Source organism: Podarcis muralis, chromosome 1 (assembly GCF_964188315.1).
Source record: "Podarcis muralis chromosome 1, rPodMur119.hap1.1, whole genome shotgun sequence".
In the NCBI taxonomy this organism is placed as follows: Eukaryota; Metazoa; Chordata; class Lepidosauria; order Squamata; family Lacertidae; genus Podarcis; species Podarcis muralis.
In genome coordinates this window covers 123,895,429-123,913,340 of record NC_135655.1, presented here as the reverse complement: position 1 = coordinate 123,913,340, position 17,912 = coordinate 123,895,429, and the positions used below count along the sequence as shown (strand labels likewise).

The window sequence follows — 17,912 nt, the reverse complement described above, 5'->3', positions numbered from 1 at the left end:
TATCTCTTGCGACTGGCTTAGGCCACAAGGTTCCTGACTGCCTGGAGGGAGGGAACGATTATCGGTTTGCATCTTCTGTTCTCATTTTTATTTTCATGTTGTGAACCACTCTGTGATCTTCAGCTGAAGAGCAGCGTGCAAATATAAACAAACACGATACAAGATTGAAGTAAACAACAAATAATCTTCCTTTCTGACTACAGAATTGCATATGTGGCTTTAAATTCAGGCTTCTGGCAGCATGTCATAGTCAAACCTTTGTTGCTTTTTCACTGAACAGCCCTAGTCATATGCTTCATAGCTGCCCGATCGCTGGGCCCGTTGATTATAGATCTCTTCATTCTTTTCAATGAGCTTGCGCCTGGGGAGGAGATTAGTAGCATTAGACAATATTTCTGCACTTATATACAGTGGTACCTCTGGTTACGTACTTAATTCGTTCTGGAGGTCCGTTCTTAACCTGAAATTGTTCTTAACCTGAAGCACCACTTTAGCTAATGGGGCCTGCTGCGCCGCCGCTGCGCAATTTCTGTTCTCATCCTGAAGCAAAGTTCTTAACCCGAGGTACTATTTCTGGGTTAGTGGAGTCTGTAACCTGCAGCGTATGTAACCTGAAGCGTATGTAACCCGAGGTACCACTGTATATGCAACTACATACAGCAGGGATAGCCAATATGGTGTCTTTTATATATGTTGTGTACTTCCACCATCTTGGCTGTTGATCTTACCAGTTGGGGCTGATGCAAAGGTGTAGTCCAATGATATCTGGAGGATATCATGTTGGCTATGTCTGTTTTAGCTCCTCAGGTCCTAGTGGGCAGTAGCTACTCATGACTAAGTCCCACTGAAAACCATGGAATCTGATCCAATAAGACTAAGTCACTGGCTTGTATCCACAAGCAACTTTCCACTTGCACCATGGGACTTCCTCTCTTCTCTGCATGCATACCCAGAATCTGCTCCAAAGGGAAGGAAGGAAGGAAGGAAGGAAGGGGAAGAGAAAAGCAAGCTCTCCTAGAATGTTCTTACTGCTTCTTTCCTTCTCCTTGTCATGCCATAACTTAACCAACACAAAGTTAATTAAAATCAGTTCAAACATAACAAATTAGGTGACATAAGTAAATCTAAATTTTGAGAACATGTCTCTTAGAGTTAATGAATATTCAAAGGGGTGTGGTAGAATCATAGATTGTGAATCATGGAGTTGGAAGGGACCCTGAGGATCATCTAGTCCAACCCCCTGCAATGCAGGAATATGCAGCTATTCCTTATGGGGATCGAACCTGCAACCTTGGCATTATCAGCACCCACCCAGCTGTGGTGACAGGTGAACAATATGTCTAGTACAGACAAAGCCAAATTATTTTTTCCTGAGGAATGTGCGAATATAAATCAAGAATTTGCTTCACAAGGAATTCTGTAGTAAATTGCTTTAAAAAGCTCAAAGGTAAATATTAGGCTGGCTTTCTGGACTTGGGAGAGATTTTAGCCCCTTACCTGAGCATGGCATTTTCTTCTACCAAAGTAGTGGCGTTAATTCGATATCTCTCTTCAATGGATGTAATTTTTTGCTGGATACTTTTCTCCATTTCCACCAAGGCGGCTTTCTGTAAAGTGGAAGGAAAGGAATGAATGGGGGAGCAGAAAGAAGACGAAACATATGGAGTTGACCAATATCATCTATGTCAGGTGTTAAGTCAAATCTAGCCCTGTATTGTTCTCTGCTTCCTGATAATTAGGAGGCGGCTTTGACGGCACAGCTGCCTGTGATCCCTTTAAAAGGGAAATGATTAGTGTTAAACCTGGGAATTGGTATGGGGAAGACAGGATTTGAACCAATCTCTTCATAGGGCTAATCTGAGCTAAATTATTGCACTAAATTATTGCACTAAACTCCAGCCATTGCAAGATTACCTATAGATCAAAGAGTTCAGTTTCCCATCACCCCTCACTTGAGACCTGGGCATTAGTATATTATTAAATATTTACTTCTAAGCCGCCTCTTTCCCTGACAGGGACTTGTTGACAATTTTACAATTGCTTGATCGTGTACTTCAATGTGTTTGTGTACTCCAAATCCCATCAGCCCCATCCGGCATGGCAAATAGTCACGGATGATGGGAGTTGTAGTCCAATATCTGGAGGTCACAGAAACTGGGGAAGATAAATACTATCAGTCCTTCACGAATATACCTGTTTCAGTCTATCAGAGCACAGGTTGCAATATTCCATCATAGATCGGATGTGGAAAGCACAAGTTAAATGTTGAAAACCACACACATGCCACAAAACCCGTTTCCAATCACCGCTGGGGTGAGACTCTGGTATCGGTGATTTTAAAATGCTTGGTAATCTATTCCCCAGTTCTCACCTCATTCCGGAGTTCAGTCTCTGTCTTGTGAAGTGTGGCTGCAATAGCATCCAAAGTCTCATTCTTCTCCTTAATTTCCATATCCAAACCCTTTTATCGGATGGAACACATTATTTTAAGATGCTTATATTCTAAACATCCACCACGGCGCAGAGGAACACAACGACAATTTAAGAACTGTACAATGAAACAAACTAAAAACAGTACCGTAAGCCATACCTAAAACACCTCTGGAGCCAAAGCACATTCCTAAACAAAGGCCTTCTGGGATACTGGTACTTTTTACATGGCACCAAAGGATCACTGCTGAACGCCTGGAAAAGTTCACTCCAGAAAACCCAGGCGCTGTAAAAGCCCTGCTGGATATTTTCTAAATGTAATTTTATAGGTGTTTCAAATTGGTGTAGCAACAGCAAAATAATAACCTTGGCTGCATTGTTTTGTTTTCCATTTTTAGTACCTAAGTTCATAGACTTCTAGAGCTTTTCACTGACAAATTACCGTATTTTTTGCTCTATAAGACTCACTTTTTCCCTCCCAAAAAGGGAAAATGTGTGTGCGTCTTATGGAGCGAATACAGGCTGCGCAGCTATCCCAGAAGCCAGAACAGCAAGAGGGATCACTGTGCAGCGATCCCTCTTGCTGTTCTGGCTTCTGAGATTCAGAATATTATTTTTTCTTGTTTTCCTCCTCCAAAAACTAGGTGCGTCTTATGATCTGGTGCGTCTTATAGAGCAAAAAATACGGTAACCTTTTAGGGCAGGGGGTGGAGAACTTGAGGCCAAGGGGCCAAATGCGGCCCTCCACGCTTCTCGTCTAGTCCCCAGGACTCTTGCCAGACCACACCCCCTTTCTGTGAGTTCTGCCTGTCATGGGCCTTGCTTCACACCCTCCTTGAATGTTTTTGCCTGGCTGGAATGTGCCATTGAACTCTGATAAGGCCTCTTACTTGTCTGGATGGAGAACACAGGGTGGCGTCCTATCCCCACTACACCTACTCACTATGGGCCCCACTAAAGCAAACAGTCTAATTGGTCAACCTCCAAAAGATACCGAGCATCAGAAAAACCTGGACACTAGAAGGAAATTCTGCCCTTGGTATGTTCACTTTCCCCCTCTCCATTTTGATTCTCTTGCCCCATATCTGCACAAACTTCTAATCCCAAAATACAGACGTGCTTTTACACTTGCAAGACTGGATGTTTTGCCATCTGAGGTACTTGAGGGTCGATTGCAAAAGATCCCGCCTGAGAAACGTCTTTGCCCCTGTGGAGACGGCAGCACCGAAACAGCGGCACACGTCCTGTCTTGCACTCTCTACAAAGACCTGAGGAACGAGATCATCACCCCACTCGTACTAACCCCAGGGCGCTCAACCACTGCCACAATGTCCTTTCTTCTATCAGATCAAAATGACCAGATAACAGCAAAGGTTGCTAGGTTCATAGCAGGGGCAATCAGAATAAGGGCCACTAACTGACGGCTGATTCAGGACTTTAAATTGTGCTCTTTTATCAAATTTCCTTTTCTGTGTATACTGTAATGGTTTACTGTTGCTATGGCCATTGGCTAATGCGAATAAAGTTTTATCTATCTTTCACAGGGTGGTGTGAGTATACTGTATGTAGAAACTAGCCTACTTGTTACAGAAATTACCGGGGGGGGGCACATCTTTAAAGTTAAATATTACAAATATTATGCCTGAATGTATCCTTTCAACTTGACAGCTCAGGGAAGTTACCTAGCTTTAAAAATAATATAAAATCATCTCCTTTCCCAGTTTCCTCCATTCGAAAGCTATTTTCCCCTTGAAAAAGGACTCCAGGAAGTTCCCAGAGGTGACAATTGCTGGGCTCATTGTTAGCCAAGGGAAGCCAAATTTCATCACCTGACTCGCCTCAGGCTCCAGACATGCAAAGGAACTTCTATTGTACTTTTGGGTGGTGGGTACTTAAGACATATTTGTCTATGCTAATCTTATACCTGCCATGTCTGCTTATGCTAATCTTGTACCAAGGACTTGTCTGGACATTTTTGCCAAGGTTAACCCTTCCCCTTTTGTGACATGTCAGTGATGTAGCAATGATGCTGTACAAACTGTATTCTGGGATATGGCGGGAAAGTTTTAAAAGTCTTTGTCACCCCATCCTCAGGGTTCAAATTTGCTCTTTGAACCTATTGCGCAATAAACTTTGGTCTACAGCTATTTACTCCGGCTGGCTGGACTCCTTCCTTTATTCCGCAGGGACCCGCGGGCTCTGCCCGACGAGCTGGGTGACTGAACAGCCTCACACCTAGATTTTTCCGTAACACTACTGAACAAAGATAGGGTGTGTGTGCCTTCGTTGCTCTGTTCCCTTTCCCATCTGGTTCCACCCACCATTGCCTAGGGCTGCCTAAAGGGGAATAAGGACTAAGCATGCTCAGTGGTGACAGAATGTGTTGTGTCTGGGAAAGTGGGATGGGGAGGTAATGGACTGGAGTATCCTGAAATAGGGCATAACCGGCTGGCAGGATCACTGAACAGGAGCACTTCAAACGAAAACATTTCTGCATATCCTCTTAATATAGTTGTACCTCAGAAGTCAAACGCCTTGCGGTCAAACGTTTTGGCTCCCGAACGCCGCAAACCCAGAAGTGAGTGTTCCGGTTTGTGAACGTCCTTTGGAACCCAAACGTCTGATTGGTTTCCGAATGTTTTGGAAGTTGAACGGACTTCCAGAACATATTCCATTCGACTTCCGAGGTACAACTGTGCTGTTAACATCCCACACTTTCCCCAAACAGTTTCATTATGCCCCACACATTTTATCCTCAAAGCAACCTTGCAAGGTTAGGCTGATAGCTAATTACTCCCAAATTCATGCAGTTTGCTTCATGACTGAACAGGGATTTCAAACCCAGGTCTCTCTGGTCCTAGTCCAAAGCTTAACCACTTCACTATGCTGGTTCCTGAATGTCTTGCCTGTTTGTTTTTTTACATAAGATTCGGTTACATTCTGTTCAAAAGGGTTTACCATACCTGCCTCAATAGGTAAAGGTAAAGGGACCCCTGACCATTAGGTCCAGTCGTGGCCGACTCTGGGGTTGCGGCGCTCATCTCGCTTTATTGGCCGAGGGAGTCGGTGTACAGCTTCCGGGTCATGTGGCCAGCATGACTAAGCCGCTTCGGCGAACCAGAGCAGCGCACGGAAATGCCGTTTACCTTCCCGCTGGAGTGGTACCTATTTATCTACTTGCACTTTGACGTGCTTTCAAACTGCTAGCTGGGACCGAGCAATGGGAGCTCACTCCATCACGGGGATTCAAACTGCCAACCTTCTGATCGGCAAGTCCTAGGCTCTGTGGTTTAACCCAAGGCGCCACCCACATCCCTTACTTGCCTCAATATGTTTTTTTAATTCAGCAATTTGATCCATGGCTTCCTGTTGCTGCTTTTGGAACTCCTGGAAAAGAAAAAAGTGATAAAAGTTACAGTAAGGAATAGTGTAGAGTAAAGCGCATCTTCAAACAACATTTACTTCTAAGTAGACTCATTATGAAACCTTGGGGTGCCTATACAAATACAAATACAGATGAAATCAGTCCCTGGCAAGCCTGACACAGAAGCAGCCTTCAGCTGACGTGACAAAACTGAGGGGGAGAAATGTTTTTTGGGATCTAGAATCGATAAAGCAGATCTATTTAATTTATGGCAGGTTTCATATACGTACTCTTTTTTTTTTTTGCAATGGCTTGATGATACTAAGGATTTTCGTTAGCACTTAATATTAGGGGAGCTCGTTATTTCTAAGGCTCTCCTCACTCTGAACTAATCTGCATGCGGATCAGCACTTCACATGCCTGTGCATACAAACTTCTCCTTAAACGGTACTTGTATGATAAATCGAAATGAAAACTAAGGAGAACTGCTCAAATCCTGGAAAGATTTTCCCTTCCAAGAAAACTGAATGTCAGAGAAAGTGTGCTAGCCTGTAACAACTACCATTTCTCTACACCTCTGGCTAAGGTTGCTTCTACACCAAAATAATAATAATAATAATAATAATAATAATAATAATAATAATAATAATAATCATGCACACGAAAGCTCATACCAAGAACTAACTTAGTTGGTCTTTAAGGTGCTACTGGAAGGAATTTTTTTGTTTTGACTATGGCAGACCAACACGGCTACCCATCTGTAATAATAATAATAATAATAATAATCCCACTTTATTGAAATTCATTAATATCATTACAAATTTAATTTCACACATATACATACAAAGAAAAAAATCCTTAAGTTGAATTGCTATAAGATGTATATTTAAACTTCAAATTCCACTTAGATTTCCACTAAGCTAAGATCAAATACTATTACATAAAATGATAAAATAATTGTTGACTTCCCATCATTTCCCAATATAGTTGACATTAATGATTTTGAATGTACTTATAATTATTACCTTACTTTTAACTCACTTTCTAATACTTTCCTTCAACATATTGTACCAATTTTTCTTTCTTTCTTAATATTTTACTTTTTACTTCTGCCAAGGCACTGATTATTCACAATCAGCTGGAAGCAGAATGAACATGGCACTATATTGTCTCGCATTGCCCTTCTGCACAGCAAGATCTGGGTGTAATATTTACTCAGAACTAGGCTCCATTTAACAAAGGACCCTTGCAACATTAATTGAAAGCTTCCATTTCAGGTTTTGCCCCATTTAATGTCCAGTACAACATTTTCATTTTTATGTTCAGCCCCTTAATGGTAAAGGGACCCCTGACCATTAGGTCCAGTCGTGACCAACTCTGGGGTTGCGGCGCTCATCTCACTTTATTGGCCGAGGGAGCCGGCGTACAGCTTCCGGGTCATGTGGCCAGCATGTCTAAGCCGCTTCTGGCGAACCAGAGCAGCGCACGGAAATGCCGTTTACCTTCCCACCGGAGCGGTACCTATTTATCTACTTGCACTGGTGTGATTTCGAACTGCTAGGTTGGCAGGAGCAGGGACCGAGCAACGGGAGCTCACCCCGTCGCGGGGATTCGAACCGCCAACCTTCTGATCGGCAAGTCCTAGGCTCTGTGGTTTAACCCACAGCGCCGCCTGCGTCCCATTGTTTTTTTTTTTTATATAATATTTTATTAAGGATTTTCTTGTTTTACAGAAGTGTAGTGCCTCGTATCTTTTTTTTTTTTTCATGTAACATTTTTACAAATCCATTTCATTTGTTGAGGCATTAGGGGGAGAAGAAAAAAGAAAGAGAGAAGAAAAGGGGGGGTGGAGAGAGGGAAGATGGATGGGGGTGGGGTCGGGTGGCGGTGTTTCTATTATGTTTAGTGTGTGTAGAGTTTGGTGTCAGCGTTGTTTGTGTTGTTCACTTGTGTTCCTTTGGTGGTGAGAGAGGTTGGGGTTGGCCTAGGGTGTGATTGTTTGCTTGTGATTGGCTGTGGTGATCTTTGTTTTTGTGTGTGGGTGAGGTGGGTGGGTGGGTGTTTTGGATCAGGTTAGCCATATTGATTTGTATGCTGTTGGTGGATTATTGTCATTGTCCTGTTGGACTGTGTGTGTGATAAAGGGGAGCCATACCGGGGTGAAGGTGTCTTCTTCTGTTTGTCCCCGTGTCAGTTTCAATTTATTAGTTAATTTTTCTAGTAGGGCTGTTTCCCATACTATTTGGTACCATTGGTCCATGCTTACTCCTGACAGGTCTCTCCAGTGTCTGGTTATGGTATTTCTGGCTGCTGAAAGCAGGTGGGTTATGAGTTCTTTGTGGTGTAAATGGGCATTGTTGTCTTGGAAGATGTTTAGTAGGGCCAATTCTGGGGTGATGTCTATTACTTGCTTAGTTATTGTACATATTTCTTGTACGGCTGTTGTCCAGAATAGTTGGATTTTGGGACACTCCCACCACATGTGGAGGTATGTGCCTGTGGAGGTGCACCCTCTCCAGCATTTTGGTGAGGTTCCTGGGTGTATTAGCGCTAGTTTCCTTGGTGTTAGGTACCACCTGTAGGTGAGTTTCAGTGTGAGTTCTTTTCTTTTCGTTGATATGGATTTAAAGGGGGGTTTAGACCACATTCTGGTCCATTGAGTGGGGTTAATCTCATAGCCTATGTCATTCTCCCATTGTTTTTTGATTGCGTCTAGCGGATTTGCGGGATTTTGGAGCAGTATTTTGTATATTGCGGATACCGTCCCTTTACCGTTTCCCTTTGTTGTTAGGAGGAGGTTTTCGAAGGTTGTCAGGGGCCTAGTTGCTGCTGATTTTACTGTTGGGTTGTTTAAGAGGGCATGTAGTTGGTGTTGTGTTAACCAGGGCATTTGGGTGTCTTCTAGTTTGTCTTGTATTTCTTGTGTTGACAGGGGTTTGTCATTTTTATAAAAGTCTATTAGGCGATATAAGCCTTTGGCTCGCCAGGTTTTTATCTGGAGGTTTTGTGCTGCATGGTGGGTTAATGGGTGGTACGCCAGGGGGGTTAGTGGGGATGGGGTTGGGGATAGTTTGCCTATTTGTGTTTTCCATGCTTTGAGCATGGTCTGTGTGTACCTGTTAAGTGTTGTGGGAATTTTCTTTAGTTTGTTTGGGAGGAGTGGGTATGTTGTGGTGCAGGTGTTTTCAATTGTGTCCCTCTCTAGGTGTACCCATTGTTTTGTCTCATCTTCTAGTATATATGGGATTATATGGCGTATTTGGTTGGCAATGTAATATGCTTCTATGTTGGGGATTCCCCATCCTCCTTCTGAGGTGGGGAGGTGCAGGTATTTGGGGCTTATTCTTGGTTTTTTATGTGAGAAGATGAAAGAGTGTAGTTTTCTCTGCCAACTGCGAAGTTGGGTTGAGGGGATCCAGATTGGGAGAGTTTGGAATAGGTAGGTTAGTTTTGGGAGTGTGGTCATTTTGATCATGGCTATTTTGTCTGAGAGAGTGAAATTCATGTTATTCCATCTCTTTAGGTCTTTGTTAATTTGTCGCCACAGGGGCTTGTAGTTGTGGAGGTACAATTTATTGAGGTTTCTGGTTATTTGTACCCCTAGGTATCTGAACTTGGTGTGGCAAAGTTTTATTTTGGTGACCTTCGTGAGTTCTTTTTGGGTGTGAGGAGGGGTGTTGAAGCACATAGCTTCTGACTTTGTGAAATTTACCTGTAGGCCCGACACCATTGCAAATGTGTTGAGTTCTCTGATTAGGGAGGTTGCTGTGCTTATGGGGTCTGGTGTTGTGACCATTAGGTCATCTGCAAAGAGCCCTAATTTATAGATTCTGCCTTTTATTTCCACTCCCTTGATGTCTGTGGCCGCTCGGATGCGGATTGCTAAGGGTTCCAGAGCCAGGATAAATAAGAAGGGAGACAGTGGGCATCCTTGTTTCGTGCCTCTTTGGATAGCTATAGTATTAGAATCCATATTGTTGGTTCTGCATTTTGCTGAGGCTTGGGAGTATATTTGTTTGAGGATTTGTAGGAAGTTGGGGCCAAATTTCATGTTGGTTAGTACTGCTAATATGTATTTCCACTCCAAGCAATCAAAGGCTTTGAGTATGTCTAGGGACATAATTGTCAATGGGAGTTTGGTTGCCTTGCTGTGTTCGATCAGGTTCAGTAGTTTCCTGATGGGGTCTGTTATATTGCGGCCAGGGACAAAGCCAGTCTGGTCTGGGGCTATTAACTTGTGTAGGAAGATTTTTAGGCGGTTGGCCAAGATTGATGTGAATATCTTGTAGTCTTGGTTTATTAATGAGATTGGGCGGTATGATTCTACTTTGAGGCTGTCTTTTAGTGGTTTTGGGATGGAGACTATTTTGGAGTGGGTCCAGGTTTTGGGGATGGGGCCCCCTTTTATGATGTCGTTGAATAGGCGGGTCATGTAGGGCATCAAGGGTTCTTTGAATTTCCTATAGAATTCTGCTGTGAAGCCGTCTGGGCCTGGGGCTTTATGTGGTTTCAGTTTTTTGAGGACCGCATCTATTTCCTCTGGGGTGATAGGGCTGTCCATGAGTTCCTGTTCCTCATCAGTTAGGGTAGGCATGGTCAGTCCTGCTAGGAATTTTCTGATTTCCTTCTCTGGTGGGTTGTGGGAGGTGTATAGGTTGGAGTAGAATTCTGCAAATTCTGAGATTATTTCTTTGGGGGAGAATGTTATGTTGCCGTCTTTTTTGGTGATGCAGTGTATTCTTGTTTTGAGTGCTTTTTTCCTACATCTATTTGCTAGTAATCTGGAGTTTTTTCCTCCATATTCATAGAAACGTTGTTTAGAGTATAGAATGTTGACCATTGTTTTGTTAATTTCTAAGGAGTCTAGTTCTCTCCTTTTCTGTTCTATAAGTTTGAGGAGTTTTTTAGATCCTGTTTGTTTGTAGCGTGATGAGAGGGCTGTGATGTCTTGTTCTATTTTGCTAATTTTTGAGGAGGTTTGTTTTTTAAGGAATGTTTTCTCTTTTATGCAGGCTCCTCTGGTGACCGCTTTCATTGCGTCCCATAGGAGGGGGGTTGTTATATTGTTTACATCATTTTCCTTGAAGTAGTTTTGGAGGGTTTTTGTGAGACTTTCTCTAATTTGTTTGTTTGTAGTTAGGATGGGGCTGAAGGACCATGATGGGGTGGTTTGTGTTCCTTCTCCTATTTTAATGATGACTTCTACTGGGGCGTGATCTGTGATTTTAATGTTACCTATGTTTGTTGATTCTACTGAGGGGATCAGACCCTGTGTGAGTAGAATGCTGTCTAGTCTGGACACTGTATCATGGCGTCCCGATTGGAATGTATGGCTGATGTCTCCCGGGTTTTGCTCACCCCAAATGTCGTAGAGACCCCTGCTTTTTAGCATTTTTAGTAACTTGTAAGAGTTCCTAGTTGTTGGGGGTTTCCTTCGGAGGAAGGTTGCCCATGGGGTTGTGGGGTGGATATCTTTCAGGGATAAACCTTTCATATTTAGATTGAGGTCCCCTCCTAGGATTGCTTCCCCTTCAGAGAAGGAGAGGAATTTGTTTAGTGTCTTCTGGAAGAATTCTAATTGTTTCGTGTTTGGGGCATATATGGAGCCGATTGTCAGTTTGATTTTGCCATCAAGTGTCCCTTTAGCGAAAATGAATCTGCCTTTTTTGTCCTTGAGGACTGTTGTGGCAGTGAAGTTCAGGTCTCTACTGAGTATTATGGCTACACCGCGGGCTTTCCCTGAGCCTTGTGCGACCCACTGTTGACTGAAGCGGGGGTCGCTCAGGAGTTTGCTGCCTTTGGGTGGGTTGTGTATTTATTGTAGGAAGGTGATGTGTGGTTTCATGGTGTTTATGTATGAGGTGATGCGTTTTCTTTTGATGGGGTTTCCCAGCCCCCTCACATTTAATGTGATTGCTTTTAGGTTAGCCATCTTGCTTATCTATTATGTGGGGCAATTCCCTGCCAACCCATTCGGGTTGTCTTGTGTCTCTCTCTTCGTGTTGTTTAAAGAACCAGTGGGGTTGCGCTGACCTAGGGTGTGGTGGGTGGGGGGCTAATGGGATTAGAGTAAGATTTGGGTTAAAGAGTAGGGGGTAAGTTGTAGAGAGTTTCCTATATGTAGTCATATAGGTGTTTGTTTGGGGTATTTTAGGCCATCTGGCATTTAGCCAGTTGGTCCTAGGTCTCAGCTGGTGTGGAAGGCCGTGTTCAAGGACAGGCCTTCCCCCCTGTTGTTTGCGATAGGGGGTGATCAGCGAGACAGTGTGAAGTGACTTTGTAGCGTCGCTGTCAGGTATAAGGTTCATAAGCAATGTTGCCAGTGTTATGGGCAACATTGTTGGTGTGTTGGGGTGGGGATGTGAGTGCTGGTACGCTCTGGTGCCACCATAGTGCTGGTTGGGTATCAGATTTTAGCCTGATTGTGGGTTGTGTTATTAAGGTTGGAGGATTTGTTTTTCCCTAGTATGGAGTATGGGGGTGTTGAAGGTGTGGGTGGTGGGGAATGTGGTTGAGGTCGTCTGGACTGGTGTTGGGGTGGGGATTTCTGTGGGGGTGCGGGGTTGGGGGGGATGCTGATGGTGTTAACTAAATCTATGTTTTGTGGGGGGGGGAGGGGGGGGAAATCACCAGTACTTCAGTTTGTGGTTTTTTCCTGGTTTCTTCATTCAGCTGCGGTTGTTGTTGTTGTAGGGTTGTCCATCTGCGATGAATTGGTTTGGTTAATCTTGGTCTGGTTTCTTGTGTCGTATGGCCGGCGGGACGGTTCTGAGCATGATGCTTGCCTGTATTGGTTTGCGTTGTTGTGCCGCTTCTGTTGTTTCTTATTCTTCTGTACCGTTGTCCAGTTGTTCAGTTGTTTCCTCGTGGTTGGGGCTGTCACTTGGTGGGTTTGTCGGTTGCCATTCCGGCGGGAGGTCGAGTTCAAGGTTCTTTAGTAGTTGCAGGGCCTCGGGTATGTTGGTAGCCATGTGTTGTGTTGTGTTGGTTGTTACAATGAGGCGGAAGGGGAAGCCCCATCGGTATTTGATCCCTGCTTGTTGGAGACGCTGGGTGCATGGGCGCAGGCTTTTCCTCCAGTTTAGGGTATCCTGGGATAAGTCCTGTAAGGGTTAAAAAAAAGAAAAAGGGGGAAATGGTAGTTTCTTCCTGTGATCTCCTTTGTCATGCAGCTTTTCGCTGTTTTCCTTGCCGCTGGAGCTCAGGTCGGGCTCAGCCACGTGTTTTTTCGGAGCCTCTTTTCCTTCCCGGTGCTCACCTACCTCTCCTCTTTTTTCCCCGTCGGCAGAGATGGGGGCAGCAGCGGTAAATTTGGGGCTCCTTTTTCTGTCTTTCTTTTTCTTCCTCTCTCCCTCTTTGCTTTAGCTCCACTGTTCTCCTGGTTTTGGAGCTCCTCTGGGCTGTTGGGGGGGGGTCGGGTGCCTTTCCGGCTCAATCTCAGTCCTGGGGGGTGTGTGTTTTGGCTCCTTTGATAGACTCCCGGGCACCCCCGATTCCTCTCCGCCGGCGGTGCTGGCGGCAGCAGTCTTGGGAGCTGGGGAAACGGCCAGACAGCCTTTTACTCTGGCTGGCTTCAGGAGCTCTTTTCTGCTGTTGCAGCCGCCATGCTGCCTCGCCGGAAGTCCCGCGTCCCATTGTTCAGCCCCTTACATAGCGATTAATCAATGAATGGGATTACTGAATGAATGGGATTAGTCCCTGTTCCCCAGAGGCGCAGGCTTTAATTATTGCTGTCCTTTCATTGAAGATCAACAACAATAACTTCCTTTTTACAGCAAAATAATACTATTGCAATATAACAGGAGTAAAGGAAGAGCATGGCAGCAACCAGTAGTTTCAGCCAGCCGCTGAAGAGAATACGAATAATTAAGGGACAAGATATCACTAATTTCCAGGCCATGTCAATAGGGAGCATTAGAAGGGGCTGGATTTGTAAGGGGAGAGTTTTCTGTTAAAGGAACAGTAGCCCCACAGTACTTAATAATAAACACCACTTACCTCTCTTTCTTTTTCATAAACTTTGCCTATTAAAAAACTGTTATTCTGAATGAGAAGCTTCTGTTCTTCTATCGCCTGCTCAAACTTTTTTGTCAACGATTGCTCTGTGGATAAGATTAGATTTTTAGGTCTGCATTAGTGTGTCACCAAAACTTTATATTTCTTAGTAATAAAGTCAATGTGCTTGAAACATTGGGCGCCATTTGCTAGCTGTGGGAGATTTACACAGGGGTGTCCTCTTAACAGAAGAGAGAAGGTTGGCTGCTTTTACATTAGGGATCTTTAGTGCCACAACCACCTAGAAGCAGAATTAAAATCATGGTTCCATATGGCACTTAATATAGAGCAGTCTTTGCCATAGAGATCCAGCAGTGCCCATTTAGATGGAAAATGTATATTTCTGCAGAAATGTCCCATTCATAAAAGGTTCCGCTTTTCCCTACAGCTGACCTGTTGTCTCCTCCTTGCCTCTTTATTTTAATGCGGCTTCTGCTACTCGGCTTTCACCTCTACAATGAGTTGCTTCCTGTTATAAGAAAAAACTTGCTCCTTTTCCCTTATGGGGAACCCAAGAGCCCATATAGAGTCCTTAAGTAGGTTCTTAATCGGTAGGAGAAAATTGTTGTTGTTGTTTAGTCGTTTAGTTGTTTAGTCGTGTCCGACTCTTCGTGACCCCATGGACCAGAGCACTCCAGGCCCTCCTTCAGAATGGATAGGTTTGATCTTCTTGCAGTCCATGGGACTCTCAAGAGTCTCCTCCAACACCATAATTCAAAAGCATCAATTCTTCGGCGATCAGCCTTCTTTATGGTCCAGCTCTCACTTCCATACATCACTACTGGGAAAACCATAGCTTTAACTATACGGGCCTTTGTTGGCAAGGTGGTGTCTCTGCTTTTTAAGATGCTCTCTAGGTTTGTCATTGCTTTTCTCCCAAGAAGCAGGCGTCTTTTAATTTTGTGACTGCTGTCACCATCTGCAGTGATCATGGAGCCCCAGAAAGTAAAATCTTTCACTGCCTCCACTTCTTCCCCTTCTATTTGCCAGGAGGTGATGGGCTCAGAGGCCAATCAGACCATCTTGAGAAGCAAGGCAGCTAGTAAGCCTGATCTGTATTAAATTGTTGCAACAGGGTGCTCACACACACACACACACACACACACCGCGCATGCAGGAGGGAGGAAGAACCCAGAACATTGGTGTGCAAGCTCTTATATAGACTTTTGAAATGGCCACCCTGTAGCTCAAGGCCACCCCCCCCATACATCATACATACATCACTGAAGGGACAGTCTACAGCAGAAAACCTGTATGCCAGGATACCTGATAATGGTCACTGATTGCTTTTACCTGGGCATCCTGGCCATTCTTTTGGGATGGTAAATACTCAGTTCCTGAATCCAGGTCACAGGCTCACCCTATTCATACACAGATACACCCTTAAGACAGGATTTGTGAGCAAAGAGACAATGGGGAGCTTTTCCCATTTCCTTCCTCCTTGCAGAGAAACATTTGAGGTCAATTTGGGATAGTCAAAATGGTTTCACGACTGTTTTCCTATACTGTTTCCGACATGTGGTTTTTATATTTTTGTATGTGTTTGCCTGGTGCGTTTACGAACATTTATTTTATATCTTAGACCTTATCATTCTCTTAACACTTCCTATCCATTAACATGGACCTTCCTGAATTGGCCCTTCATTGCAATTCCTTTTCTGTTTGCAAGATGGGAGCATAGGTGGGCCCTTAATCATCCCTTTCCTCTTCGCAGCCAAAGCAAACTCTCGTTAATTGAGATCTTGCAAAGGAAAAAAAGAGAGTTAATGAGCAATTTGCTCTGGTTGCAGAGAGGATATCAGTAATTAAAGGCTCACCCACCAATCTGACTCCACAGGGAAGAGGAACATTTATCAGAATGAGCCAAGCCAAGCCAAAAAAACATGGAACTTCGTAAATTCAGATGAATGAGAACAGAGTTCAAACTGGACTCAGGTCAAAAGTAGGTGCAAATAACTGAGGTTCAAATTGTTGCACACATGCAGAGATATAAGGAGGTGTCGTTTTCCGTTCTGCCCTCGCATTTTTCGTTTGCAGCAGCGTTTCAATGCTGCTGCGGTTTGTCTTCTGGCAAAAGCTACATTATCTGTCTTGCTGTCTGCGGTGGTGAAAGAATGTAATGCCGTCATGTTTTTCCACCCGATTCATTTCAGTGCAAAGGAAACACAATGTCAATGGTGGGGGTGGGGAGTAATCAGTTACGTATCATCTGCAGACTGAAAGCAATAATGGCAGCAAATACCGTATTCACCAGATTGATTTGCATGGGCAAACGCCATTTCCCTTTCAACCCAAATACTCTGGCACTGCTATATACAATAAAGGTAAAGGGACCCCTGACCATTAGGTCCAGTCATGGCCGACTCTGGGGTTGCGGCGCTCATCTCGCTTTATTGGCCGAAGGAGCCGGTGTACAGCTTCTGGGTCATGTGGCCAGCATGACTAAGCCGCTTCTGGCAAACCAGAGCAGCGCACGGAAACGCCGTTTACCTTCCCGCCGGAGTGGTACCTATTTATCTACTTGCACTTTGACGTGCTTTCGAACTGCTAGGTTGGCAGGAGCAGGGACTGAGCAATGGGAGCTCACCCCGTTGTGGGGATTTGAACCGCCGACCTTCTGATCAGCAAGTCCTAGGCTCTGTGGTTTAACCCACAGCACCACCCGCGTCCCGCACACAATACAAATAAGATGCAAACCCTCTCTTGTACTCACTTTGTTGTAACAAGGCCTTCTCCCGTTCAGTCCTCTCACTCTTTTTCCATTCCGCTTGCCTTCTCAGCCACTTCTCCTCCATTTCATCAGAAATACTATCCTAAAGAGAGAGAAAATTATTATTTTTTAAAAAATGTAGGTGCCAATTTAAAGGGGAGTCCTGACCTCTGGACAGCCCAGATCCTCCAAAAACACTGCTGAGGCTTGCGTGCCGGAGAGGTCACTTTGGTGGTGCTAACGCAGCGGTTTGACTTCACCCCTGGAAGCGTACTGTTGGGAAACTGTGTATGTGCAGCTACTCACACAGAGTCAATTAAGGTTTGGCAGACAGCCAGAAGGCAATCTGAAGGAATAAGTCTGCCTGGTGATAACAGAGACATGGAGACAGCTCCCTGATTGGTCAAGCTCTCTCAAGGGAATGATAATTAATGACCTACTAACTGGAGTGTGTTAGTTCAGTGTTCAGGGGTTCAGATTTCAGTGTGTCAGTGAGTGTAGGAGTTGTGAGTTGTGTCAGAGCTAGCAAAAGATCCGTGTTCTGTTCCTGTAAATAGTCCACTGTATATAATAAACACCTAACTACAAGTTCCTGGTTCCTGCTTCGTCTATCCTGTCTGCAGCCAAGTTGCCAGCTGCTTCCGTGGATTCTGTGTTTACTCTGCTAGGTCTGGCTAAGGTCCTGCAACTAGTCGGAAAGTTGCGAAACACCAGTAGGTTTTGCCAGTACGTACTGCATTGTCTCTCGGGACAGACGGATGCCAACAACCAGATGGCAATTTTATACCCTCTTTTCCCTGCAAGTCTTCAAAGTACTTCAGGGGAACACTGGTTATGAATCAGAAAACGGGGAAGGGGTGGCGACTTTGCAAGAGCATCTGAGGCAGCCTGATCATCCTTCCTTTTGTGTACGGGGTTCAGAAGACTCCAGGCATTGCAGATTAATTTTGCCACTTCTGGTTTCCCTGTCATTGCTGAGGTATCCAGTCAGTTGGGCTGGGACTGCAGCAACACTGGCTCTGGCCGTAGACCAAGCAGCCATGAAATGCAAGATGTCTGTGAAAACTGGACTGCAGTCTTTCATGAGCACCGCAAAATCTTAGGCAACAAACTAACTGTTGGTCTTTAAGGCTCGTAGGAGACTCGTAGGAGTTTGGGATTACCTCAGACGGGTGGTATAATTTAAATCTTACCTGGTACACACGGAACGCATTCTTCAGATACTTGTATTCCTTCTGCATCCCAGCTAAGGGGGGGAAGGGGAAAATAAAATGCTCCACACATGGAACTACCGAAATCAAACAGTTGCGTCTCAGTTCTCTTCATGAAGGGAAATGAATTGGCTGCTCGGCC

The 17,912-nt window shown here is 44.5% G+C and overlaps 1 protein-coding gene across 1 annotated transcript in view; it reads right to left on the bottom strand.

Moving 5' to 3' along the window:
• Positions 1 to 58: 58 nt before the first annotated feature.
• The window catches only part of FLACC1 (flagellum associated containing coiled-coil domains 1), a 33,695-nt gene continuing 15,841 nt past the window's right edge, over positions 59 to 17,912 (bottom strand). The window contains exons 8-14 of the mRNA XM_028751060.2: positions 17,753 to 17,805; positions 16,563 to 16,662; positions 13,793 to 13,896; positions 5,755 to 5,817; positions 2,372 to 2,461; positions 1,498 to 1,607; positions 59 to 361 (exon numbers count right to left, since the gene is read on the bottom strand). Coding sequence (XP_028606893.2) covers positions 283 to 361; positions 1,498 to 1,607; positions 2,372 to 2,461; positions 5,755 to 5,817; positions 13,793 to 13,896; positions 16,563 to 16,662; positions 17,753 to 17,805 — 599 coding nt within the window. The 3' untranslated portion in view covers positions 59 to 282. The remainder of the gene's footprint in view (positions 362 to 1,497; positions 1,608 to 2,371; positions 2,462 to 5,754; positions 5,818 to 13,792; positions 13,897 to 16,562; positions 16,663 to 17,752; positions 17,806 to 17,912) is intronic.